Here is a 23,005-nt window from a genome sequence, read left to right as displayed (position 1 = left end):
CCATACGGTTGACATACATGGAATGAGAATGTTGTCATTTGTTAAGAACCCAGCAGTTTTTGTTAATGGGAAGTCACTTGCACTCTCTGGATCTCTATTACACAAAGCGACTGGACTAGGTGAGATTCAAAATTCTAAGTCAAACTCTAAATTGCTCCCCAGCCTTCAAATTTGTTAGTGGAACACACCAAGGAGCAACAGTTTTGCCAGGCAGTGGTGGCACACACCTTTTAATCCCAGCACATAGGAGGCTGAGGCAGGTGTATCTCTGAGTTCGAGACCAGCTGATGCTAGGCTACACAGAGAAACACTGTGTCAAAAACAGAAAAAGAAAGCCTTTCCGTTTACAAGTAATAGACAAATAATATTAGAAAATTTAAATTTTTTAATAAATGTGCTTTGTTCACAAAATGTGAGAAAATACAACAAACACAGACGTACATTTTCAGGTATACTACCTCCAACCACTTTGCAACTATGATAAAACCACATAATCTGTTCACAATCCCGATGAGCCCAACCAACAACACGACAGTCATGTTTTTGAAATACTGAATTATTTTTGAGAAATTGCTGTGAATGTAAGAGGAAGGTCCTTAAATGATTTATTCCCAAATGAAACCATTTTTAGCGTACCCATATAATATTGAAAGGACCTATCAACTTCACTGGTCATTACTTATATAATCTGGCACCAACCAGTGACTGCTCATATTTCAGCACTTACACCCTGAACTGGCCTTGTGGAATATGTATTGGTGTAAGTTCAAATTTGAATAAGCTAAGTTTACAGTAACAAATGATATAAAATCAAACATATTTATACTAAGTGGTAGTAGTTCTTATAAAGAGATATCTTTAAGTACTACTTAAAATACATCATGCACACCTTGGGAAAAAGCAGACTCAACATCAGTAAACAATCAAGAAAATTTATAGCACCAACATTTTTGCTGTAACACAAAAGCTGTCTCAAAGGTCATACCTAGATCAACCTTCCAAAGCACTGTTTTATTTACTTTCAAAGCAATTTCATTTGGTGTATTTTTCTTTGCTCTTAGAATTGTAACTAGTAAATAAAACAAATAGGTAAGAGGGATGCTATCAAAACATAGTTTTGTTTTATCCTGAAAATAGTGCCTTTTCAATCTTTGTCTTTTCTTTAGAGGAAGCTGTAAGACATTATCCTGTAGTGCCTAAATGAAAAGAAATATCAACTTTAATAATTATGGAACTGTATGCTATTGAAAGTAAATGAAAAATTTCAAGTTATTTATGGCATATTTGAACAACCAATGTTTATTGCATTTACACAACCAACTTTTCTAAAATTAGTTATAATCATATTACTTTCATTAATTTAGCATGTGAAACTGAACTTGAAATATTGGGTATACACAATGAACCTATCTTAAAGGGTAAGTTTTTGTATTTCTAAATAAAATTTGACATTCAAAGTTAACTATAACAATTCACAATAAGCACAAAAACATCAGTTTATCAGAGTAAAGAAGTGCAGTTTATGAAATTTAGGATTAATTATTGAAAATGCAAGTTTCCTTTAAAAATACACATACGCACCCACGTGCGCGCACACACACACTCACACACACCATTAACCATGAAATCTGAAACTGTTATATTTCAGTGCAAAAACCTCAGTATGAGGTAATTTTAATGTAATAACCACTTGAAAAAAATCCACACAGTGGCACTCTTAAAAATGATAGTTTACATGACAATTGCTGGCTGACAAGACAACGTGGACCATGTTTTAACTATTTAAACTTGTCTTGTTTGGACATATATTTCTTGTTAGTCATTTGCTTCTGATTCAGAAACACAGAAAGGGATATTTCCCGCAGCCAACTAATTGTTTATATAGTCACAGAAAATTATCTGCTTGGGCTTAGAAAGAAATTAGGATACCAAAAGGTCAAGACCATTCTATGAGATTTATCAGTAGAGGGTTAATTTCAAAAACGTTCATGTAATCCCAAACTTGTAGTGCAGCACCGCCTTAATGGACAGGTAAGGACCCTATCAGCTGGTCTCAATAGAATACTCTATAAGTGCAAACCCTTTCACAAAGGTGGTCTCAGTCAGCATTGAGTATTATACACCACTTCTTGCTTAAACAGAAAACTTTGTAAATGTTCTCTAAATTTTAAAAATAAAATCGAACTTTCACAGGTGAACACCAAAGCCTAAATCAGTAAGAAAGTCATACAAATATTACTCTGGCAATGGTGTTTGCTGTACTGTTAATGAAATTAGAATACACTTTGGGCAATCTGTCTTTCAATGTCTAATGTTTCCAAATGAGCTTAATATTAAGAGTTGTCCTCAATTTCAAAAAGTTCAGGAATACTGCATCTTTAGATGAAACAGTATAAAACGTCTTCTGTAATAGGTAACAATTTAAAGAAAAAGATAAGTGTACCACAAACAACTAAACCAACCTATGTGCGAAATGTTTAACTTGTGACTCATCAAAGTGCAATCTACAGCTTTCTACACATCTTAAGGTTCCTCATGACAATGGTGTAAAGTCAACACTACACTGAAAGGAAAATACATAGTAAATCAGACTTCACATAGCACTAAAGAGAAAAGAGGTACCTTTTTAAATCTTAATGTAAAATGCTAAAGTAACAGTGGTTTCTGCTAAGACAAAGTCACTCTGCATGAAACTTTAAGCTTCCTATATAAGAATAAACTTTGAAATACAGAAGTAGAAAAAAATAGCGAACTCTGTAAATGTTTGCATTTCTCCTATGCAAACCAGGCTTTAAATACTGAGTTCATGTTAGTATTCTGATTAGTGTAAGCAATTAGTTTAGGAGTCTGGAATGAAAGGGCCTTTTGCTTTATATTAACTTAAAAGTAAGATGGGATCCTCTAGCTCATAGAATGGAATAGAGCTGGCTTGACTTTCTCCAGAATCTGAGTCATAAGGAGCATCAGGGAGCTCTGTGAAACCGTATGCTAATTGTTCATCTTCTATATCTGATCGGACATAGCAGGAAGGGCTAGAATACTCCTCATCTTCTACACTGTTGAAATCTTGAGGAATATATAACATCCCTGGATAGTTCCTACTAACCAAGTCACTTGTGGTCTTAAGGGAGGTTTTCCTAAAAGCCATGAGATGCATATGAGAAAATTTTGAATACTTGAAGCGCTTAAAGCCCAGGGATTCTATAGCAATCTTCCAGCTCTTCATCATCATAGCATGCCGGTTCTGATGGGAGGAATCGGGGGTGATGATGAGCAATAAGCCATTCAGCACTAACAGCTCATGGGCTTTCTTGCAGCAAATCCATCGCTGGTAGGGTGATGGAAAATAGGAAAGGAGGAGAGAGAAAACAACCACATGAAACAGTTCTCCAGGAAGAGAATCAATAGGATTTTTCAGCTGCTTCAGGAAAGCATCTATAGCATCTTGTGCAAGCTGGAGTGGCTGCTGAAGCTGCAGGTTCAGGAAGTCACACTTATAGACACTCTGTAGAAATAAAAACAACAAAGGCATATTAAGAATTTCAAAGAGTGCCATATGCATGCCTGTAATTTCAGTCAGTACTTAGGACTGCATACATTGGAATCAGCCTGGGTGACATAATTCGATCTTGTCTCAGAAAGGAAAAAAAAAAACAAAAACAATTTCAAGAATATGTCCATTAGGGACTGGAGAGATGGCTCAGTGGTTAAGAGCACTGACTGTTATTCCAGAGGTCCTGAGTTCAATTTCCAGCAACCACATGGTGGCTCACAGCCATCTATAATGAGACCTGGCGCCCCCTTCTGGAAATGCGGGCACACATGGAAGGAATGCTGTACACATAATAAATAAATCTTTTTTTTTTAAAAGAATATGTCCATTATAAGTTTCACACCGCAATATTTAACATCTCACAGCCTTTCAACAGAATTTAGTAATGACTATCTTTCCCTTCTAGCTCTACACAGATTTTCCTTTCTTTTTAGTATTTTCTATTTTTTTTTTGAGACAGGGTCTCCTGTGGTCCAGGGTAGCTTCAAACTTCAAAGTCAAGGCAAACTTGGGGGTCCTGAACTTATCTCCTCCTCTCAAGTGTCATGTTTGGATGTGTGCACTACCATACCCTGTTCTCAACTCATTTTAAAAATTCTGAGCAATTAAGTGCCCCTAATTTCTAAACACTCGAAATTAGGAAGAACTTAAATCATCTATTTAAAACTGATGCTTATTTAGAATTTAATTTGGATAAGAACATACAGGAATGATTCATTTCTAATGTAAGCCACATTTATATTCAATTTATTATCACCAGTTAGCCAATAAGCAAAAAACAAAACAAAACAACTCCCCCCAAAGCACAAAACAAAACAAAATTAAAAAAAAAAAACATTTTAAGGAGATTATTAGAGCTGGTAAATATTAAACAGTTTGTAAATGAAATGCCTGTCAAAGAGCGTGTGCAAAAAGGCCTGCGAACCAGCTACTGGAACTCACATCCTTAATGGGAGGAGAGAAGGAGTCGCCAGAAACAAAAGCTAACCACGTTACTGGACTGATCGGGTGATGGGCTCCCAGGTGAATGGACAACTGGGAGGTGAAGCTTAATTAAAGGCAAAGGATGCTTTGGAGGTGAAGCTTAATTAAAGGCAAAGGATGCTTTCTCTGTCTCCATCGCTATCTCTGCATCTGAGGAGTGTCTGCCTTGCCTCAGGCTCAGAATGAACGAGCTAACTTACTGCAACCTCTGACATCCTGAGACAAAAATAACTTTCCCTCCTAAATCTGACTTTGTCAAGTACTTTGTCACAATGACACACAAAAGTAACTGGCAGATTTGTAGGCACAGAATGATGCTAACACTCTTCAAAGTTCAGTAAAATATTTAAAATGGCACTGACACTACTGTTAGTCTCCTAAAAAGTTAATTCCTGCCTTAAAGCAAACTGAACATTAAATTTAATTAACACCATCAAATGACTAAGGAAAACAGAACACACAAAGATATAAATATGTCTTATTTGCCTGAACACCAAAATGCTACAGATACAGAATAGGAAAGAACTACGGGGTTTGAAAGACGGGCCCATGGGTAAAAAACACCTGCAATGAAATCTTGCTGACCTGAATCTGAGCCCCTAGAACTCACATAGAAAGCAATGCACACACCTGGAATCTCAGCACCGTAAAGTAAGATGGGAGGTTAAGATGGGAGACTCTGTGTAGATGTTGTTCCAAGGCAGACAAAACTATGGACCCTAAGCAATACACTTGTCTTTGTTGTTGTTTTACTTTTTGGAACAAAGAAATCTTTGTAACTTACAGATTTTTAGATCACAGTGATTTTACTATAGTATGCCAAATCCTGGGAACAAAACAAATAAATTTAATACATTAATATTAGTTAGCTAAATGCTAAAAATTTTCAGAATATGTATAGTTTTGAATAGAAATAATTTACTAGTTCCAGACAGGAAAGTATATGTTAGCTTTTTTTTTAAAAGAATGTAAAGATAGTGATTTTCCTTTTTAAAGACACATGTAAATCAAGTCTTTAAAATTCACATACCTCTACAGCAGGTACAATATCTATCCCAACAGTTAGAAATTCTTCAAACTTCAAAAATGGATTAAAGCAGCTGCCAACATCAAGTAATCTGATCTTTTCTGAGGCTTGAAGCAACCTAAAAACAGACACATGTTTAAAAAAAAGCAAACTGAAAATAACACAGGTAAGAATTTACCTACAAGAATAAATATTATCATATAGATTATCAGCTCTTGTCCTAGGAGAAATGCTGTTAATGTTAGTAACATCTATGCACTCTAGGATAAAACAGAAATAATCTTTAATTAAAAATAGTTTTCAAAGTGACTGTAAAACGTGAGCCCCTGTTTTCTATTTCCTGAGCTGTGTCTGGTATCTTGCATGCAGTGGACTCCAGCAGCTATTTGAGTACTACTTAAGCTTCTGTAGTATTTCCTGGCATGAAGACAGGCTCTGAAAACACTACTCTCACAGAAAAAAAGCACATACACACAAAAACAAATGGCAGCTTATTATTGTGAAAATAATTTTACACTAGAAAAAGACTCCAAAAGTATCTTAAATCCATACAACACGTTTTGAGAACTATTGTTGTACAAGACAAAATAAAATCAATTTAATTCTCAATAGTCAATAGAATCATATCTTTGGATTTAACTTTAGCTCAATGACTTAAACGAACCAAAGGAATATAATGAAATAGAATTCTTTAAGTCAGGGAAACTTCTTTATTGTACACTAGCATTCCGCATTTCCAAAAACAGCAGAAAATAGCAAATGTAATCATAATGAAGTTCAATATGGCTCTAGGCAGTAGACAATGGCCTTTATTTGTCCCAATCCTATATAAATAAAAACAATAATTAAAATAGTACAGCTTTTTCAAATTTGAACATACGCCACGTTAACTAACATTTCAATAATTTTCCCTACAAAGTTTATGAGTACACATTGGAAAAATAAAGAGAACATAAATAATTGTGTAAGGACAGAATGTTGGTACTTTTTGAAGGCTAAAGTGTAGAGACTTGTCTAGCTTTTTCTAGCATTTACATTAGAGGGGTTCAGATTACATATCTAAAAGTGATGTTCTAGAGAAGAAATTTAATAAGGGGGTTATGTATTCAGCATATTTACTAATTCCTTTTGCTGATCTACTGGTGCAAATTTTAAATTAATAATATCTTATTATATGTCAGTAAGTTACTTGTGAAAGCTATATATTTAATGAAGCATGCCTACGTTTTTTCCTTGCATGTTAAAAGACAGTATTTTAAAGGGCATTCAAAAATTTTCCCACTAATGCCAAGTTGTGAGGCAGTGTGGGAAGGCAGTATCAGAACTTCAATTCACCTATGAAAATTGATCAAATACCAGTCTAGATATCATGAAGGTATTTCTTAAAGATAAAATTAATATATCAGAAGTCTGAACAAAGCTGACTGCCCTCTGCAAATGGGGAAGTTGCAGTCAATCAGTTGAAAGCTATGAGAAAAAGAACAGACATGCCCAGCTGACCTGAGCTTGTGGAAACTCACTAACTCTGGAGTCTGCAGACTGACAATGGGGGAACCTTCATAGGCCCAAACTAGGCCCTCTGAATATGGGTGACAGCTGTGTCGCTGGGTCATTCTGTAAGACCACTGGCAGTGGGACCAAGATTTATTTGTAGTGCTCCAAGTGGCTTTTTGGAGCCTATTCTCTTTCAAGGGATACCTTGCTCAGTCTAGATATAGGCAGGAAGGTCTTGGTCCTGTCTCAAAGAGATGCACCAAACTTTGCTAACTCCCCACGGGAAACCTTACTGTCTCTGAGGAGTAGACGAGGAAGGGTGCGGTAGGTGCAAGGTGAGGAGAGCAGGAAGAGGGGAGGGAGAGGGAACTGGGATTGGTATGTTAAGAAAAGATTGTTTTTTTAAAAAGAATGCCTCCAGACTGATTCCAGACTTCAGCACCTCCAGTACTTCCTATTCCCAGGATCCATAGCATACTAGGCCTGCATTACAGACTGCAAACCAGGCAAACCCTATAGCCATGGGGGCCAATTTCTTCAGAATTCTTCTCACTGTGTGTATATATGCATATTCCATTGATCTTTTTAAAGAAACCCTGACTAAAATGCAATACCAACATAGTCTCTGTATGTGACAGTGAAAGCACAGAGGAACGGTTGGGGAAGCCCACTGTTAGTCTCCTTGCAGTGCACTATAACGTGTTGTTTCCATGCCCCAAAAGTAAGTCCGAAGAATGACTTAATGAACACAGTTTCTTAAAAGGAGGCACAGTCATTAGGAATACTAGTAATTTTCATGGATGCATAGATCTGTCATTACCACTAATATGTCTAGACTTTATTTCTTTTAATACAATTGGTCTCCTTTTATCCTGCCATATTTTAAAATTGATACACCTGAATTTCTGTCTTAAGGTTTCTAATACGCTAAACACAAAAGTATTTTTCTTTGAAGCTGAATGTAGCTCACGTGTTTAGCATGCCCAATGACTAGGGTTTGGTTTGCAGAAAGAAGGAAAAGAAGTGTTTTCAATTTTAGTTTCAAAGTAATTACTTCAATTGATCTTCTTTTCCCTCTGGTGGTTAAATGTAAGTCTAGAAAAAGTATACCTACTATCATATAACTAGGGAAAGGAGCTAAATCATAGATACTGATATTAGATCATCATTTAAAAAAATACAGAACTTTTTTAAAGGAGCGCATTTTGAGTAATTTATTCTTAAACATTTTAATCTCCATTTAATCTAGCAATGTTTTTGGAGTTCCATCTTACTCTTCCAGCATTTCACTTTACTGAATGGTACACAGACTGAAAGATATTCTAGGGTAACATGAAAATTAAGGGAAAAGAGCATTAATTTTTTCTGATTCTAGCCTCACCTGGTCTCCATGTTATAAAGTCAGACTTAACACAGTCATAAGACTGACATAACTGGGAACTGCAATATACTTTATTTCAAAATTTCTTCTAACAGAGAATCTATTCACTGAATTACTGAGTTTCTTTATACATACAGTAACTAACTATGATAGACTTTGTTAGGCACAGAAGAATATCACACCACTTCTAACATCTCTGCTTCTAATGTCTAATACAGGGGTTTCTTAGGAAGCCTACAGTGAGTGGCCCTGGGCTAGGCACTAAGTTCACTAAGTCTCTCTTACCTTTGCAGCTCCTATGACGCTCTATGAAAAGTTTGGCATCACATAACAGTTCTCTTGTAGTTGAGAGAGTGGATAAACTTAGAATACTATGAATTATTTTAAAAAGAGACTTTCCCACAATTTCAGAACTGCTATTACATTTGTATGACTTGAACCTATAGCTAATCCATAATAGTACAGAAATTTTTGAAGACAGGTTTTTCCTATTGAGTGTTTTTAAGGCAAACAATGTTATTTAGAAGTTGTGAAATTGAGGAAGACAATTCATTCTGAAAAACTCAATACTGTGACCACTATAATTGATGGCTGAAATAAAAAATGTATATAAGTAACAAATTTTTGTTGAATTCCAAAAGTCATTTCTCTATAGAACTGACAGAAAAATCCAGAACTCTTCATAGTTTGTGTATTTCTACAAACACTTCACCTAAAGGTTCACATTTAATTTTGGTTAAGTTAATAATAACACTCCTAAGTTTAAAACATGGCATTTTCCAGAAATAACCATTCTCAAATCTTTATTTTATACACTTATGCCCTTGTTTATTCTCTCAGTTATTTAAATATTAGTGGATATTTATATGTTAGGCATTTCATAGTTTTCAAAGATACAACAATAAGATAGTCACTATCCTTCAATTACACAGCAGGAACATAACTTATGGAATTGTTATATAAGCACACTGCTTTCTGAATAATTTTCACAAGCCCTTCTATACAAAGAGTCAAACTGATTGCAGATGAGAATTATAAATAATAAATGCATGAGGACTATCATCCCCCAAATCATAAAGGATATTCTTGAAATTAAATGTATATATTCTTCTAGAAATATATCCTTATATACTTCCATACAATCCTGAGAAATAGGCCATTATTTTTATAAGAAAAAAATGAATGCAGAATGTATTATAAAACTTGGTCAGGGAAAAATCTCACAATTCTGTGAAACACCATGGCTGAAGATGCCTGCTTTGACTTTGGCAAGTCCACAATCAGGCAGGGAGTCTTCATCAGCTAAGTAAAACACAGCAAAGCCACTGGGAAGGGAGAGGAAGGCTCTCCAGTAGCTTGGTAAAGCAAACAAGGGCAGATGGAGGGCGGAAAGCGCCAAGGGGATGTTAACAATGTGCAGTGTCAGCTCCTACTGCAGCACTTTACACAGGGGCAGCTATCGCATAAGTTCATTGTAGAAGGCTTAGACCCCAAAATGTATGAGTAATTGGCTAAAATTGGGTTATACACTACAGATCTGATCTGTATGAACCTGAATACTAGATCTCACAAGGATTTAAAAATTATCAAATGATCTCTTTTCAAGTGATCTATTTCTAACATACATACACACACACACAAAGTTAGTAGAAATTTTTGTATGTATGTATGCTCTCCTTACTTGATTTTCCCTTCTTTTCAAACTTCTTCCAAATAATGTGAACACTGTATTTTTTCAAAACAGCAAGGCTGCAAACAAAGCTGGGATCTTTTTAGATTTAAAATTTTGAAGACTGGAGGTTTATAAAGACAGAGTCTCATAACTGGACAATGTGAGAGACCCTAGAAAACTCAGTCCTAAATGGGATGTCTTCATCTATTCCTTCCCCTCAGGGCTCAGGGCTCTCTGCTGAAAATGAGGTGGAAAGACTGGTGTAGGAGACAGAAGGGATGACGTACTGTAGGAAACAAGCTTTTCTAGCTGTACCTATCACCAATTGTTAAGTATTTTCTCCAATGAAGTCTCACTGGGTATACAAACAACATTTAAGGAAAGCCCATGCCTAGCGGTAGATGGCTAACAAAAAATGAGTTCAATAGCATTTCTGGAGGAATTTTGTGAGTCGTAATCAGAAGCATAATGTTGTTACATATAGGGTAACAATTAAATTCTAGGCTATGTTATATGAAAAATAAATCTGACGTCCCACCTGGGTTCTATCTCTAAGCTACCTCATTTGTTGTGTATATAATCTCCCCAAATCAGAAATCTAAAGCACTGCTGTTCCCAACCATTTAGATATTCAACCTGCAATATACTTTTTACTGTGCATTATATCTTTTCAAAATAACATTCCAGAATGGGTGGCTTGTAAATCATGTAATACTCCTCCTAAACTTTCATTTTTTTCTCCTGACTCAGCAGAAAAGAACTGCATTGAAATTTAAAAAATGAGTTGGTTTTTCTACCAAGTCACCATTCTGACTATCTACAACAAAGAAGAAGTAGCTTTGCTTAAGGTTTTACATTTTTGCAATCAATTACATTTTTGTAGACTTGTCCAACACAAACACACACCCCAGAACAAAATACCTCTAACACACAGTTGAGACTGGAAAAAAAATTTAGCTTTGTACCTTGTATTCTCTTTCACAATTCTTGTCCTTTGGCCTGCATTTCATCCTCTGTCATTGCCTAATACTACCTTTTCCTGGTTTCTTTTCTAAATGTTACCTTACACCTACACTTACTAGCTGTTTACGTATAAATGATGATACACGTTGGGGAAAATCTGGTTATTTTCTTTGAATTTGGCTGACCTAGTTTGATATACATTCTCAGTCCACTCATGTTCCAAAAATCTCATAATTTCATTTTTCTTTATAGCCAAACAGTATTCCATCTTACGTGCATACATTTTCATTGTTGATTCTTCTATTGAGGAATGTCTACATTGTTCTATTTTCTTGCTATAGTAAATATAGGAGCAATAAACAAAGATGTGCAAATACCTCTGTGGCAGGATATGGAATACTCTGGGAATATATCTAGGAGTAGAATAGCTGGGTTTTGTGGCAGTTAATTTTAAATAAATTTTTTGAGGAATTTCCATAATGACAATCTGAACATCCACTAACAGCGAATAAGGATTCTTTTTTCCTATGTCCCCTTTAACACTGGGGCATATTATCTGATAATTTTCTATCTGGGATGAGGCAGAAGCTTAAAGTAGTTTTCATTATCATCCCCTGACTATTGGGGAGTAGTTCTGAATAAATAAAATCCAGTCATGCATGCAGTGTGGACCCACCAGGATCCAAAACATAGCTCCAATCTCAAGTACACACAGATGACTCTGGTCAGCCCCAGAGGGACACGAAAAAAAACAAAAAAGACAGGAGAGACATGAATGTGGCAAAGAGAATAACAGCAAGGGACAGTACCAACAGGAAGAAGGGAGGAGAGTGGGGTGAAAGCAATCAGAATGTATCAGATACACACATGAAATTATTAAAGAACAAACTTAATTAATAAAAATCATACAAAGGAAAGTGGTCCTCATGGGAAAATAATAGGTGATGATTAAAATTCTAATGCTATATATCTTACTCTTCAATCAACCTGATTCTGTAACCGACCTGTACATCTGGGCAGGAGTCTGAGGGCTACTCTCTGTCTTACAATTTTGTAAATGTGATTATGTTAACATTAAAGTATTTATTTAGATGGCTCAGAATAGTGACAAAGCAGGTCACTGCACATAGAGGTGCAAATGAATATGTGTTGCACCAAGTTGGGTAGAACTCCCAGTCTGCATTTCCAGGTATTTCTTCATTACCCTTTCCCCTTATCGTATCACACTTGAAGATTGCCAACAGCCTACTAGGAACTTCCCAACTCAACTCCAAATCACTAAAACTTAGTTGCCACCCTTAAAGTACAAATTCCTCAATTTCAATGACCTCTTAGTTGTTAAAGCCAAAAACAGCCAATTAGTTTGTATCTTACTGGTAAAATCAGCAATTTTATTTATTTCAAAAGAAAACATGGAAGGCTCCATTCCTTAAATTATCTTTCTAAAGTTTTGCATAAGGTCTCACTAGATTTATATTTACATTAGATCAAGTTAGATTAAATTCCATTTACCAAAGTAATAATAATCTGGTTTAGGTAGTAGATCTAAATGATGTTGGGGACATAGTTCACAAAATTAAATAAAAAATGAGATTAGCAAAATGTTTAAATGATTTAAAACTCTTACTAAGAAGGCACATTTATTTCATAGAATCCTCAAAACAGTACTTATTTCAATAGAAAATATTTTATAGGGAGAGGACAGAAATGTATAGCTTAATAAAAACAACAACAACAAAAGAAAATGCTTTGTAGTCATGACTTTCCTCTAAATACAGTTATTACAGAAGTTTGATCATGGTTCTGGTCTCATGATGATTTCCCAACTGAGTTGTTAATCAAATGATATTTGAATTTCTATCATCACTACTACATTCATTCTTGACAACCAGTAATTTGGAAGGTCAGAGCTCTAGGATTTTTGATTTTCATATATTCATGCAATGTATTTTGATCATATCCCTTCTTCCACCTTCTCTCAGACCCTCACCTTTGCCTCCCAACTTCAAATGCTCTTCTCTTTTAATTTATAGCCCACTGCTGTGTGGTGGTGGTGTACACCTTTAATGCCAGCACTAGGAAGGCAGAAGCAGGTGGATCTCTGTGAGTTTCATACCAGTCTGGCCTACAAAGTGGGTTTTAGGAAAGCCAACTCTGTGATACAGAGAAACCTGATCTAAATAAAAAAAAAAAACAAAAAACAAAACTGCTGCCAGTATGTACATAGACATAGGGCCATGTAGTGGGACATGGATACCTAAGATAAGCCATGCAGCCATGCCCCTCAAAAAAAAAAAAAAAAAAAAAAAAAAAAAAAAAAAAAAAAAAAAAAAAACAAACCCTGACTCTTCTTCCACCAGCAGTCATCAACTATCAATAGCTCTCAGGGAGGAGTGGGCCCTTGTGAGTCTCCCTTCCCACCCATGCTGCAATACTAACCAGCTTACTCGCGTGCTGATCCTTCTACAGGCAGCCACAGATACTGTGCATTACTGAGTACAATGGTGCTGTCACACCCAGAGAACATTCACTACAGTCTTTGACCACAGGTTCTTATACTCTTCCGGCTCTATCTGCTGTGATGTTCCCTAAGCTTTGTAGGTGGGGGGGGATCTAACAGAAGTTTTATTTGGGGCTCAGCACTCCAAAGTCAATTATCTATACTTTGCCCAGTTATGAATCTCTGTGTCAACCACCGCCCACTTTAATAAGAAGTTTCTCAAATGATGGATGTGAAGGTCTGTGTTTGTCAACACAAGATAAGAGTCATTTGGAAAAAAACCCTCATCAAATTTGTCTGTGAAAAAGCCTGGAGGGGACATTTTCCTGATTAATGATTTATGTGGGTAGGTTCAGCTCCCTAGGGACAATCCATTCCAGGACAGGTGGTCTTGGACGTAATAAGAAAGCAGGCTGAACAAGTCATGAGGAGCAAATTAGTAAGCACCACTTTCCCTATGCCCCTGAATCAGTTCTTACCTCCAGGTTCCTACCATGACTTCATTCAGTGATGGATTGTTATCTTGATAATTTTGCTAATCTTTCTGATCAGGTATTTACAAACTTCTTGAATTAGCATTTAGCAAAGTAAATAAAAACCTTTACATTCAGTTCCAAGTGTACACATTTGTATTAATATTTTTATATATTAATACAAGGGATTGGCAATTTATTCCAGTGTCAAAAGAGAAAACAAAAACATGAAAACACACAATGTTGGTAGATTTGGGTAAATGGACATTTACTGGACTCAATTCAACAATAATGTGCAAGAGCCTAGAACCATCTACAACGATCCTACATAGACAATCATACCATCTTCTCTCACATATACTCTATTTAGTAATAGATAATCATATAGGACGTGTTTTTCTTAATATCTAGCAGATTTCGATCATTAGACTGAGGCACACACAATGTGAAATTTTTATGAAGAATATTATGCAAAAGTGAATGTTTTATTGGCAAGAGTTTACAAAATTCTTTATGGGCATAGTGTTTACTGAACAAAAAGTCATAAGTGCCCTGCAAAAAACCTAGGAAGAAGTGCAATTAAAATGTAGCCATGACTGAGGGCTTTCCCTTTCTTTTATAATCTTACAAACAACATTTTCATATCTTCATTTTATTGGTAGTCAGGAAAATCTCTAGTAGTGATTTTTTTAATATGACATAAGCACTACAATAATGTACAAGAAAAGTTAAATAACACTGCTGTTGTGGTGTGAGTGAGATTCAGCCCCACAGGCTCACATATTTGCATGTTGGGGTCCCAGTTCTTACAGTATTTGGGTGGAAAAATATAGTTATCTTAGGAAAATCACTCTAAATGTTTATTGTTATATAGCACAAATTCCAGCCTTTAACAATCACACTTAAATACTTTAAATACTAAGAAACCACATTTTCCCCTTTACAACTAAATCAGAGAAGACAGCTGACCATGGCAAAGGCTGGCTGTGAGTTAACGCTGTCTGTCAATATAGCAAAGTCCAGACTCTCTTGAGAACAAGCCCCTGTGCCTGTCTGAAGGGGATTGCTGGGATTACAGATCAGTTAGCCTCTGGGCATGCCTGTGAGGAATTATCAACATTAGATTCCCTGAGGTGAGAAGAGCCATCTTTATTGTGGACACCCCAGTGCCGAGGTGAGTTCTGGACTGAGCAGAAATGAGAAAGCAGGGGATGAGCTAGCGTTCATCCTTCTTGGCGTCCCTATGTGAACACAGCAGAGCAACTGCCTGTCCTATTGCCATGCCTTCCCTAATCAAGATGATTGATTTGGCTACCCTTGACCTGGAGCAAAAATAAATCCTTAGGTTACTTTCGCCAGGTCTTTTATCACAGCAATGAGACCTGTAACTAAACACATCAACAAATCTATTTTTCAAGAAGTAACTATAAGGTTGAACAAAGACATGAAAAATAAACATTGCAAGGGGTTTAAAGGAGAGGCAAGTAGGGTGAAGAATGCCATGAAAAGAAGCTGAATATATGTTAAGAGCACTGAATATCTGTGCTATGCTTCCTGGGACTGTGCTAGTTTCTACCATGCCTGCTTCATCAAAAGAAAACCTCAGATTCTTCTGGAAGAAAGCTTGCTGTGAAACTGCAGCAACTTCACTGCTGGAGAGGGCTGAATTGATTTTGAGTGTGGGGTGAAGACTTTACAGAGTATTTTCAGTAAAGGAAGTAAACTTGGTTGGAACAAACGGGGACAGTCAGCAGGTATGCTACTCTCAGGTTGCTATGCTACTCTTCGTCAGGCTGAGCTTCAGACTAAAGGATAAATCAGAAATATAGTAACAAGATCCTGAAAAATCAAACAGACATAGAGGAACTAGATAAGCTCCCCACAAGACCATGGCAAAGAAGTCAATGTACAGGACCCTCAAGAAGGAATGGCAAAACATGAAGGGGAGGTTGGTTTGCATACTGTTTACTTTGACACTATCTTCTTCAATAAATATATACACTGACAAGCAGAAGATGGGAATCATCCTGGCCCAGCTTCTAATCTATCAGTGTTTAATCATTCAGCTATGAAGATAGAGGTACAAATCCTAGAAAACTGACTTAAATTAATCAACTAAAAAAGAGGCAACACAGGCATCAGCATACACAAACCACATAACTTGAAGATGAATTACAATTACATCTAGAGAAAAGAAAAAGAGACACAAGGAGAAAAGAGAAAGAAGAAAGGAGGGAAGGAGGAAGGAAGGACAGAGAAAGTGATCCTATTCCTTGACCCCCTGCTTAGGAGAAAACTCTAAATGACAAGTTTTGTGGGAGATTAGGAACAATGTCCAATCCCCAACAGAGGACTGTAAAACATGCAAAAAATGTATAAAAGTGTGATCCACTCAGAATGAGTGAAAAGTATGAGATTTTGCAGATAAAAATTTCAAGACAATGAATGTAAAAGGGCTAAATGGGTATGAAGTATACATTTGCAGTCTCAGCTGCAGATGAGGCAACGATTGCTTGATCTCAGGAATTCAAGGCCAACTGAGTTACATAAAAAGATCCCACCTCAAAAGCAAAATTTTTAAAGAATTTAGAGAATTAAAAGAAACTATGTTTAAAGAATCAATGAAAAATATGACAGAAATATATAAAAAAAAATCCTCAGAGACTGAAGCTAAAGAACCATATAGAAAATGCAGAGCTAAAGCTTTTCAGAGCTACTTGTTTTGATGTAGCTATATAACTCCTTATTTTTATCAACATTTTATTTATTTGGCAGTATTGGGGATTGAACCTATGGCCTCATAGATGCTAGGAAAGTACTCTACCACTAAGCTATAGCCTTAGTCAATAACTTAAAAATATTTTATATATTTCCTGACATCAAAGGTACAGGATGTTTAGTAAGTCGTTATTAGCTTTGCAATAATAAAGGTAAAGATGATTTATTCTTTCCTAGTGATGTAATCGATGATGTGTTGATTTTATTTATATAAAATTATTCATAACTAGGTAATACTTTTAACACAGTATTAAGGTCAGAATAACCAAAGATAATTCTATTCTGGCATCAACAGTTCTGAAATTGTTTAAGAATTTAATTTTGTTGTTATCAAATTTCAGCATTTATCAAGAATGTTTCTATAACTCTCAAACAGTAAGTTATTTGACATCAAATTTATTCTGACAGTAATATGCATACATAATATTAATACTAATGATTAATTGGACTATAATACTCATGTATAGTTTATACCTATATGCATATGCATACATATATCACCAACAGACACATTTTCAATTCAACAACATGATGATGGTTGGTTAGTATTAATACATTTTATTTGCAATTTCTTAGTAGCTAAATACTTTAAACAGTTTAATTGGTTTTCACTGCTTTGATTCTTTGACATAATAGCATTTAATTGTCACAACATATAATTGTCATTATAACATTTAATAAACCACACTGTTTTCATTTTTATATGGACATCATATGCTATACGAACACTAAGTTTTCCTATACTTAATGTACTTTACATTATAAATTTTTGTTTCTGAAACTTACATATACCAGAGGAGAAAATAAATGGCCTGCTACTATGTATTGTGTATTACTCTATTTTATTCTATGTAAGCCACTCTATTGCATTATTCACATTAACATAGCTACCTGGGGAAATGTTGACTGCAACAGATAAAGTATACTTACTCAGTTATAAATTCAGGACTTGTAAAGCTGAGGTTTGTTAAACGACCTTCAAGTTTAGAAGACTCGTGCACGTTTAAGGCTGGAGTGGTCTTAGTGGCGAGTACAGCTCTTTTCTCGTCTTTCTCAAGTGCTTTTCTCTTCCCACCATTTTGGAAATACTCTCTGCATATACTAAAAATCAAAATGAAGTTGTATTTTAAAACATTAGATGTGATGAAGTAAAACAAACAAACAAGAAAACAAACAAAAACCCCACCCTTCATTATTCAAGGTGGGAAACTTTCAAATAAAAAGGTCCCATTTTAAAAGGTCAAATATTACAGTGATGGCTATTCTTGCTTGTTGACTACATCTGGACAAGTGGCTGGGTACAACTGTGAGAGATTTTTCTTGATTGGATCACTGAGGTGAGAAGACCCACCCTAAATCCACCTCTGAGGTAGAAAGAAGCACCTTAAATCTGGGCCACACCTTCTATTGGCAGCCTACATGAAGGATGGGGAAGAAAGAAGCACTTGTTCTTTGCTTGCTTGCCCCTGGGCTCTCTGGCTCATTCCTTCCTTGGTATTAAAGCCTACTGGATTAACTAGACGACAGCCAATTAACTACTCTGATGAATTCTCCTTTCTCTCTCTCTCTCTCTCTCTCTCTCTTTTCCTTTCTTTCTAGAAAAGACTGATTGATTCAATCAGTTCTGTTCCTCTTGAGAATACTGATTAATACAATTGCAATTTCAAAACATTATTGTATAAAAATGTTAAATAGGGTGGTTCCTAAGCCACTCTCATTAGGTAAGTAACAACTCCATTTGCTATTCGTCCTCCATATATTTGCTATCTATATATGAGCATAGCTCAGACTGCAACCTAAGATCCCTAACTCTTTCTTTCCAGTGCCACCTTTGCTGGGTGGATGAGCAGTTTCTTTCTTATCCCATGATTCACCCTACCTGTTGTCATTTCCACACCTACAGCCCTAGTTCCAATCTGCTTGTTGGGCTTTGAGTCTGCTTTGTTCATGATCCATCTTTGACTGGTGAGATGTTCTTTAGCTATTCCAACCTTCTTTTTACTCACTGTAATCTCTACACCTACTATTGTAGCTCCAGATTTGTGGGTGGGAGTCATCTTTGCCTGGTCCAGTTAAACAGCTCACCATCAGTTACTACAGTAGCCCAATCTAAGGCAGGCCCAATTCTTACATCAAACACAAAGAGAGTTCCCAGGCCTCAATTATCTTACAAAAACAAAACAACACAAACAGCAAAGGCAGTCTGTCTTATATCCAACTTATCAGTCCTATAGAAATATTCTATAATTAGAAAAATTATAAATTTTATCAAAGAATTAATCTAATTTAAAGACGAATGAACAAATAGTTCATTGAATTCCAAGAGGATAACGATAAACTCCTGAGCGATATCTAAGAAAATACAAATACACTGCTAAATAAAGATAATTCAGGATCTGAAAATAGAATTCAATAAATAGAACTGTTGAAGAGAACACAAACTGAAATGAAGACACAATTTAAAAACTCAAAATATCTCAATTAGAAAACTCAGGGGAAAGCCTTGCATACAAGAAGAAAGAATCAAGCAGAAAATAGACTATCAGTACACAAAGATAGAATAGAGGATCTATCTATCAAATAAACAAAGAATATTTTTAAAAAATCTGAAGCACAGGAAAGGAACATGCAAAACATATGAGACACCAAGAAATGTGAGGGAGAAGTATTGTGGGTTAACAAGAGTGTAGAAGAAAACTTCCCCAAACTAAGTAACGACATGCCCATGCAAATAGAAGTGCACAGAGCAGCAAATAGACAAGACTAGAAAAGAAACACCTCATAACATATCATAGTTAAAACACTAAATACATGGAATAAAGAAAAATGTTGAAAGTTGTAAAACAAAAAAAGTTACATATAAAGGAAAAACCATCAGAATAACAGTTGATTTCTCAGTGGGAACTCTGAAAGCCTTCTGGAGCACGGTATTCCAAGTTCTAAAAGACTATGGCTGTCAACCTAAGCTACTGTAACCAGGAAAACTATTTGCCACAGTTGAAGTAGAAAAAAACTTTCCTTGACCCAAATAGTCTAAAAAACTTCATATCCAACCCAATAATAAAAACACTAAGTAGAATACTGGAAGCAAGACTTCTAAAAGAAAAGAGACTAAACATAGCCAAGAGACTCTAGAAATAAACAACAAAGAAGCTGTAATTAAAGAACTACAAAGCACAACTAATGATTGCAATCTATACAAACCTTTCTGTAAGAATGTAAACATTCATCATCAAGACATAGGCTAGCTGAATGGATAAGAAACAAAATCCATCTTTTATTTTATACAAGAAACTCAGCTTGAAAAATAGGCACCATCTTAAAATGAAAGGATGGAAAAAAGTATTCCAGGCAAATGGGATCAGGAACAAGCACACATAGTCATCTTAACATGTAACAAAATATATCTCAAACTAAAAGCAATTAAAAGAAACAAAGGGCACTTCACTACAATCAAGATACCAATTAATCAAGAAAATAACATAATACTAAACATAAATTCATCAAACACTGGTGTACGCAGTTTCATAAAAAACATACAAATAGAAGTAAAGACACAAACCCCAATTATAGTAAGTGATTTCAATACTGTAATTCATCCAATAGACAGGGTATCTGGACAAAACAAACAAAATGAGAAATCTCAGAATTAAAAATATTATATCAAATGAACGTAAGAGATAACTACAAAATATTTCAACCAAACATCAAAGAATCTACATTCTACTCAGAAGCCCATGAAAACTTCTCTAACATAAACCACATGCTGGGACCCCAAACTAACAGAAAAAATACTGATAATTTCATGCATCCTATCTGACCAGTGTGCAAAAATCAATCAATCAATCAATCAATAAATAAATAAAATTGACAATGAATAAAACTTTAGTAAGTGTACAAATTCATAAAGACTAAACAACTCACTACTGAATGAGGAATGGATCAAAGGGAAAAAGAATCAAGAAAAAATAATCAAACTATCCTAGAACTAAATCAAAATGAAAAACAACAAAACCTATGGGGCACAATAAAAGCAGCTCTGAAAGAAATATTTATAGCCCTAAGTACCTACATATTACACAGCTAGGAAGAGCACCAATAAATGACTTACTTAATGGTTCAATTCAAAAATTTAGAAAATCGAGAAGAAAACTTAAACCCAGGAGACAACAAGCATTAAGAAAAATAAAAGTAAAAATTAATAAAATGTAAACATACAATACAAGGAATTAATACATTTAAGAGCTGATTCTTTGAAGAGATAAACAATACATATACTCAGCCCAACTAACCCTACTCTTCCCCAAAGAAAAGAAATGATCAGGGAAACATTACAATAGCTCACAAACACACATGCTGAGAAATTAAAAATGTGACAAGGGAATACTTGAAAAAAACCTGTGCTCTTTTAAGTTGGAAAATCTAAATGAAATGGATAAATTTCCAAGTTACCAAACTTAAACCAATGACTGGTCAATAGTCTAAACAGATCCATAATAACACAGGAAATTCAGTTATAGAAAGTCTTTTGACTAAGAAACACCCAGGACCAGATGGATTCACAACAGAACTTTACCAGACTTTCAAAGAACCACAACCAATCATTCTTACGTTATTCAAAAGAGTAGAAATAGGAGGAACACTCCTAAACTTATTCTATGAGTCAGTATTACTATACTACCCAAACCAGGTGAAAACACAACAGCAATGAAACTAAAACAGACAAATGACAGGCCAACGTGCCTGATAAACACAGACGCGAGCATTCGGAATGAAATACTGTTAAGCTTAGTACAGAGCAAGTCCAGGAGTAGTTGGACAATACGAAAGGGGCTCTATGTTTGTCTTTTGTGAACTTCCTGTTTAATTTTGTTGTTATTTTTTGGTCTTACTAGCTTTTTTATTTGTTTTCATTTTCATTTTTTGTTTACTGTTTGTTTGGGATTTTTGGAGGGGGTAGGGAAGGGAGAGGTTGAGGGAAGGGAAATAATATAGTGAAAATATACAGTATCAAAATATATTTTAAATGAAAAGCAAAGATGATCATCCACGAAGATCAAGTTGGCTTTATCAAGAAAATGCTGGATGGTTCAACATACTTAATTGTATAATATACCAATAAATATAATAAATGATATAAGAGGGCTTAAAGACAAAAACCCATGATCATCTCAATAGACGCAGAAAAAGCATTTGACAAAATCCAAAGTATTTTCATGATAAATGTCCTAGAGAGTAGGACTGGAAGGAACATAACTCAACAATAACAAAGGTTCAGAATGACAAACCCACAGTCAGGACTGTAAAATACCCTTCTTTTCAAACAATATTGGAGGCATGAGCTAGAGCAATATAGCAAGAGATGGAAATTAAAGGAATACTAATGGGGGAAAAAAGAAGCCAATTATCCGTATTTGTAGACAATATGGTATCATACACAAGTATGGTGGCTACTCTTGGTTGTCAACTTGACTACATCAGGAATCATCTAAACCCAAGTGGGAGGGCACACCTGTGAGGGGTTTTCCTTAATTAAATCATTTTGAAGTAGAAAGACCTACTTTTAAAAGACTCCCAGTGTTCAAAGATTAGTAGAATTAATACTGTGAAAATGGCTATAACCAAAAGCAATTACAGATTCAATGAAATCCCAATAAAAGGAACCACAACATCCCACATAAAACCAGAAAAGATTGCATAGCCAAAGCAACCCTAAGCAGAAAAAAACAATATTGGAGTTGGAGGGATCATCATCCTAGATCCCAAAATATATTACAGAGTCACAGTAATAATAATAATAATAATAATAATAATAATAATAATAAAACCAATATGGTACTGGCACAAAAACCAACATGGAATAAAAGCCAAATGGAATGAAACAGAAAATTTAAACAGGAGTACCCATAACTATAGCCATCTGGTGGTAGACAAAAGAGGCAAAAAAACATATACTGGAGAAAAGATGGCATCTTTTATTAAGTATTTAAAATGCTTACAGGCCAAGCCTAGTCTTTGTATCTTTGGGTACAAGGAGTCATTTCCCAATAGTTATCTTCTGATCTCCCACTCCCACAAATATAAATAAAATAAAAAACTGTGGGTGGGGGAAAGCAAGGAATAAAAGAAATCTTACATAATAGGATCTAGGAAAAACTGAAGCCTAAGAGAAGTGAGCCT

General features: G+C 35.3%; 1 protein-coding gene across 1 annotated transcript in view; it reads right to left on the bottom strand.

Annotated features, from left to right (window-relative positions):
• Positions 1-367: 367 nt before the first annotated feature.
• Positions 368-23,005, bottom strand: part of Bmt2 (base methyltransferase of 25S rRNA 2 homolog) — a 51,768-nt gene continuing 29,130 nt past the window's right edge. Inside the window, exons 3-5 of the mRNA XM_057784602.1 lie at positions 17,756-17,926; positions 5,568-5,682; positions 368-3,505 (exon numbers count right to left, since the gene is read on the bottom strand). Of these exons, the coding sequence (XP_057640585.1) occupies positions 2,876-3,505; positions 5,568-5,682; positions 17,756-17,926 (916 nt within the window). The 3' untranslated portion in view covers positions 368-2,875. The remainder of the gene's footprint in view (positions 3,506-5,567; positions 5,683-17,755; positions 17,927-23,005) is intronic.

Source organism: Chionomys nivalis, chromosome 1, assembly GCF_950005125.1.
Source record: "Chionomys nivalis chromosome 1, mChiNiv1.1, whole genome shotgun sequence".
NCBI lineage: Eukaryota > Metazoa > Chordata > Mammalia > Rodentia > Cricetidae > Chionomys > Chionomys nivalis.
Note: the sequence above shows the minus strand (reverse complement) of the source record. Positions and strands in the feature narration are given on the sequence as shown.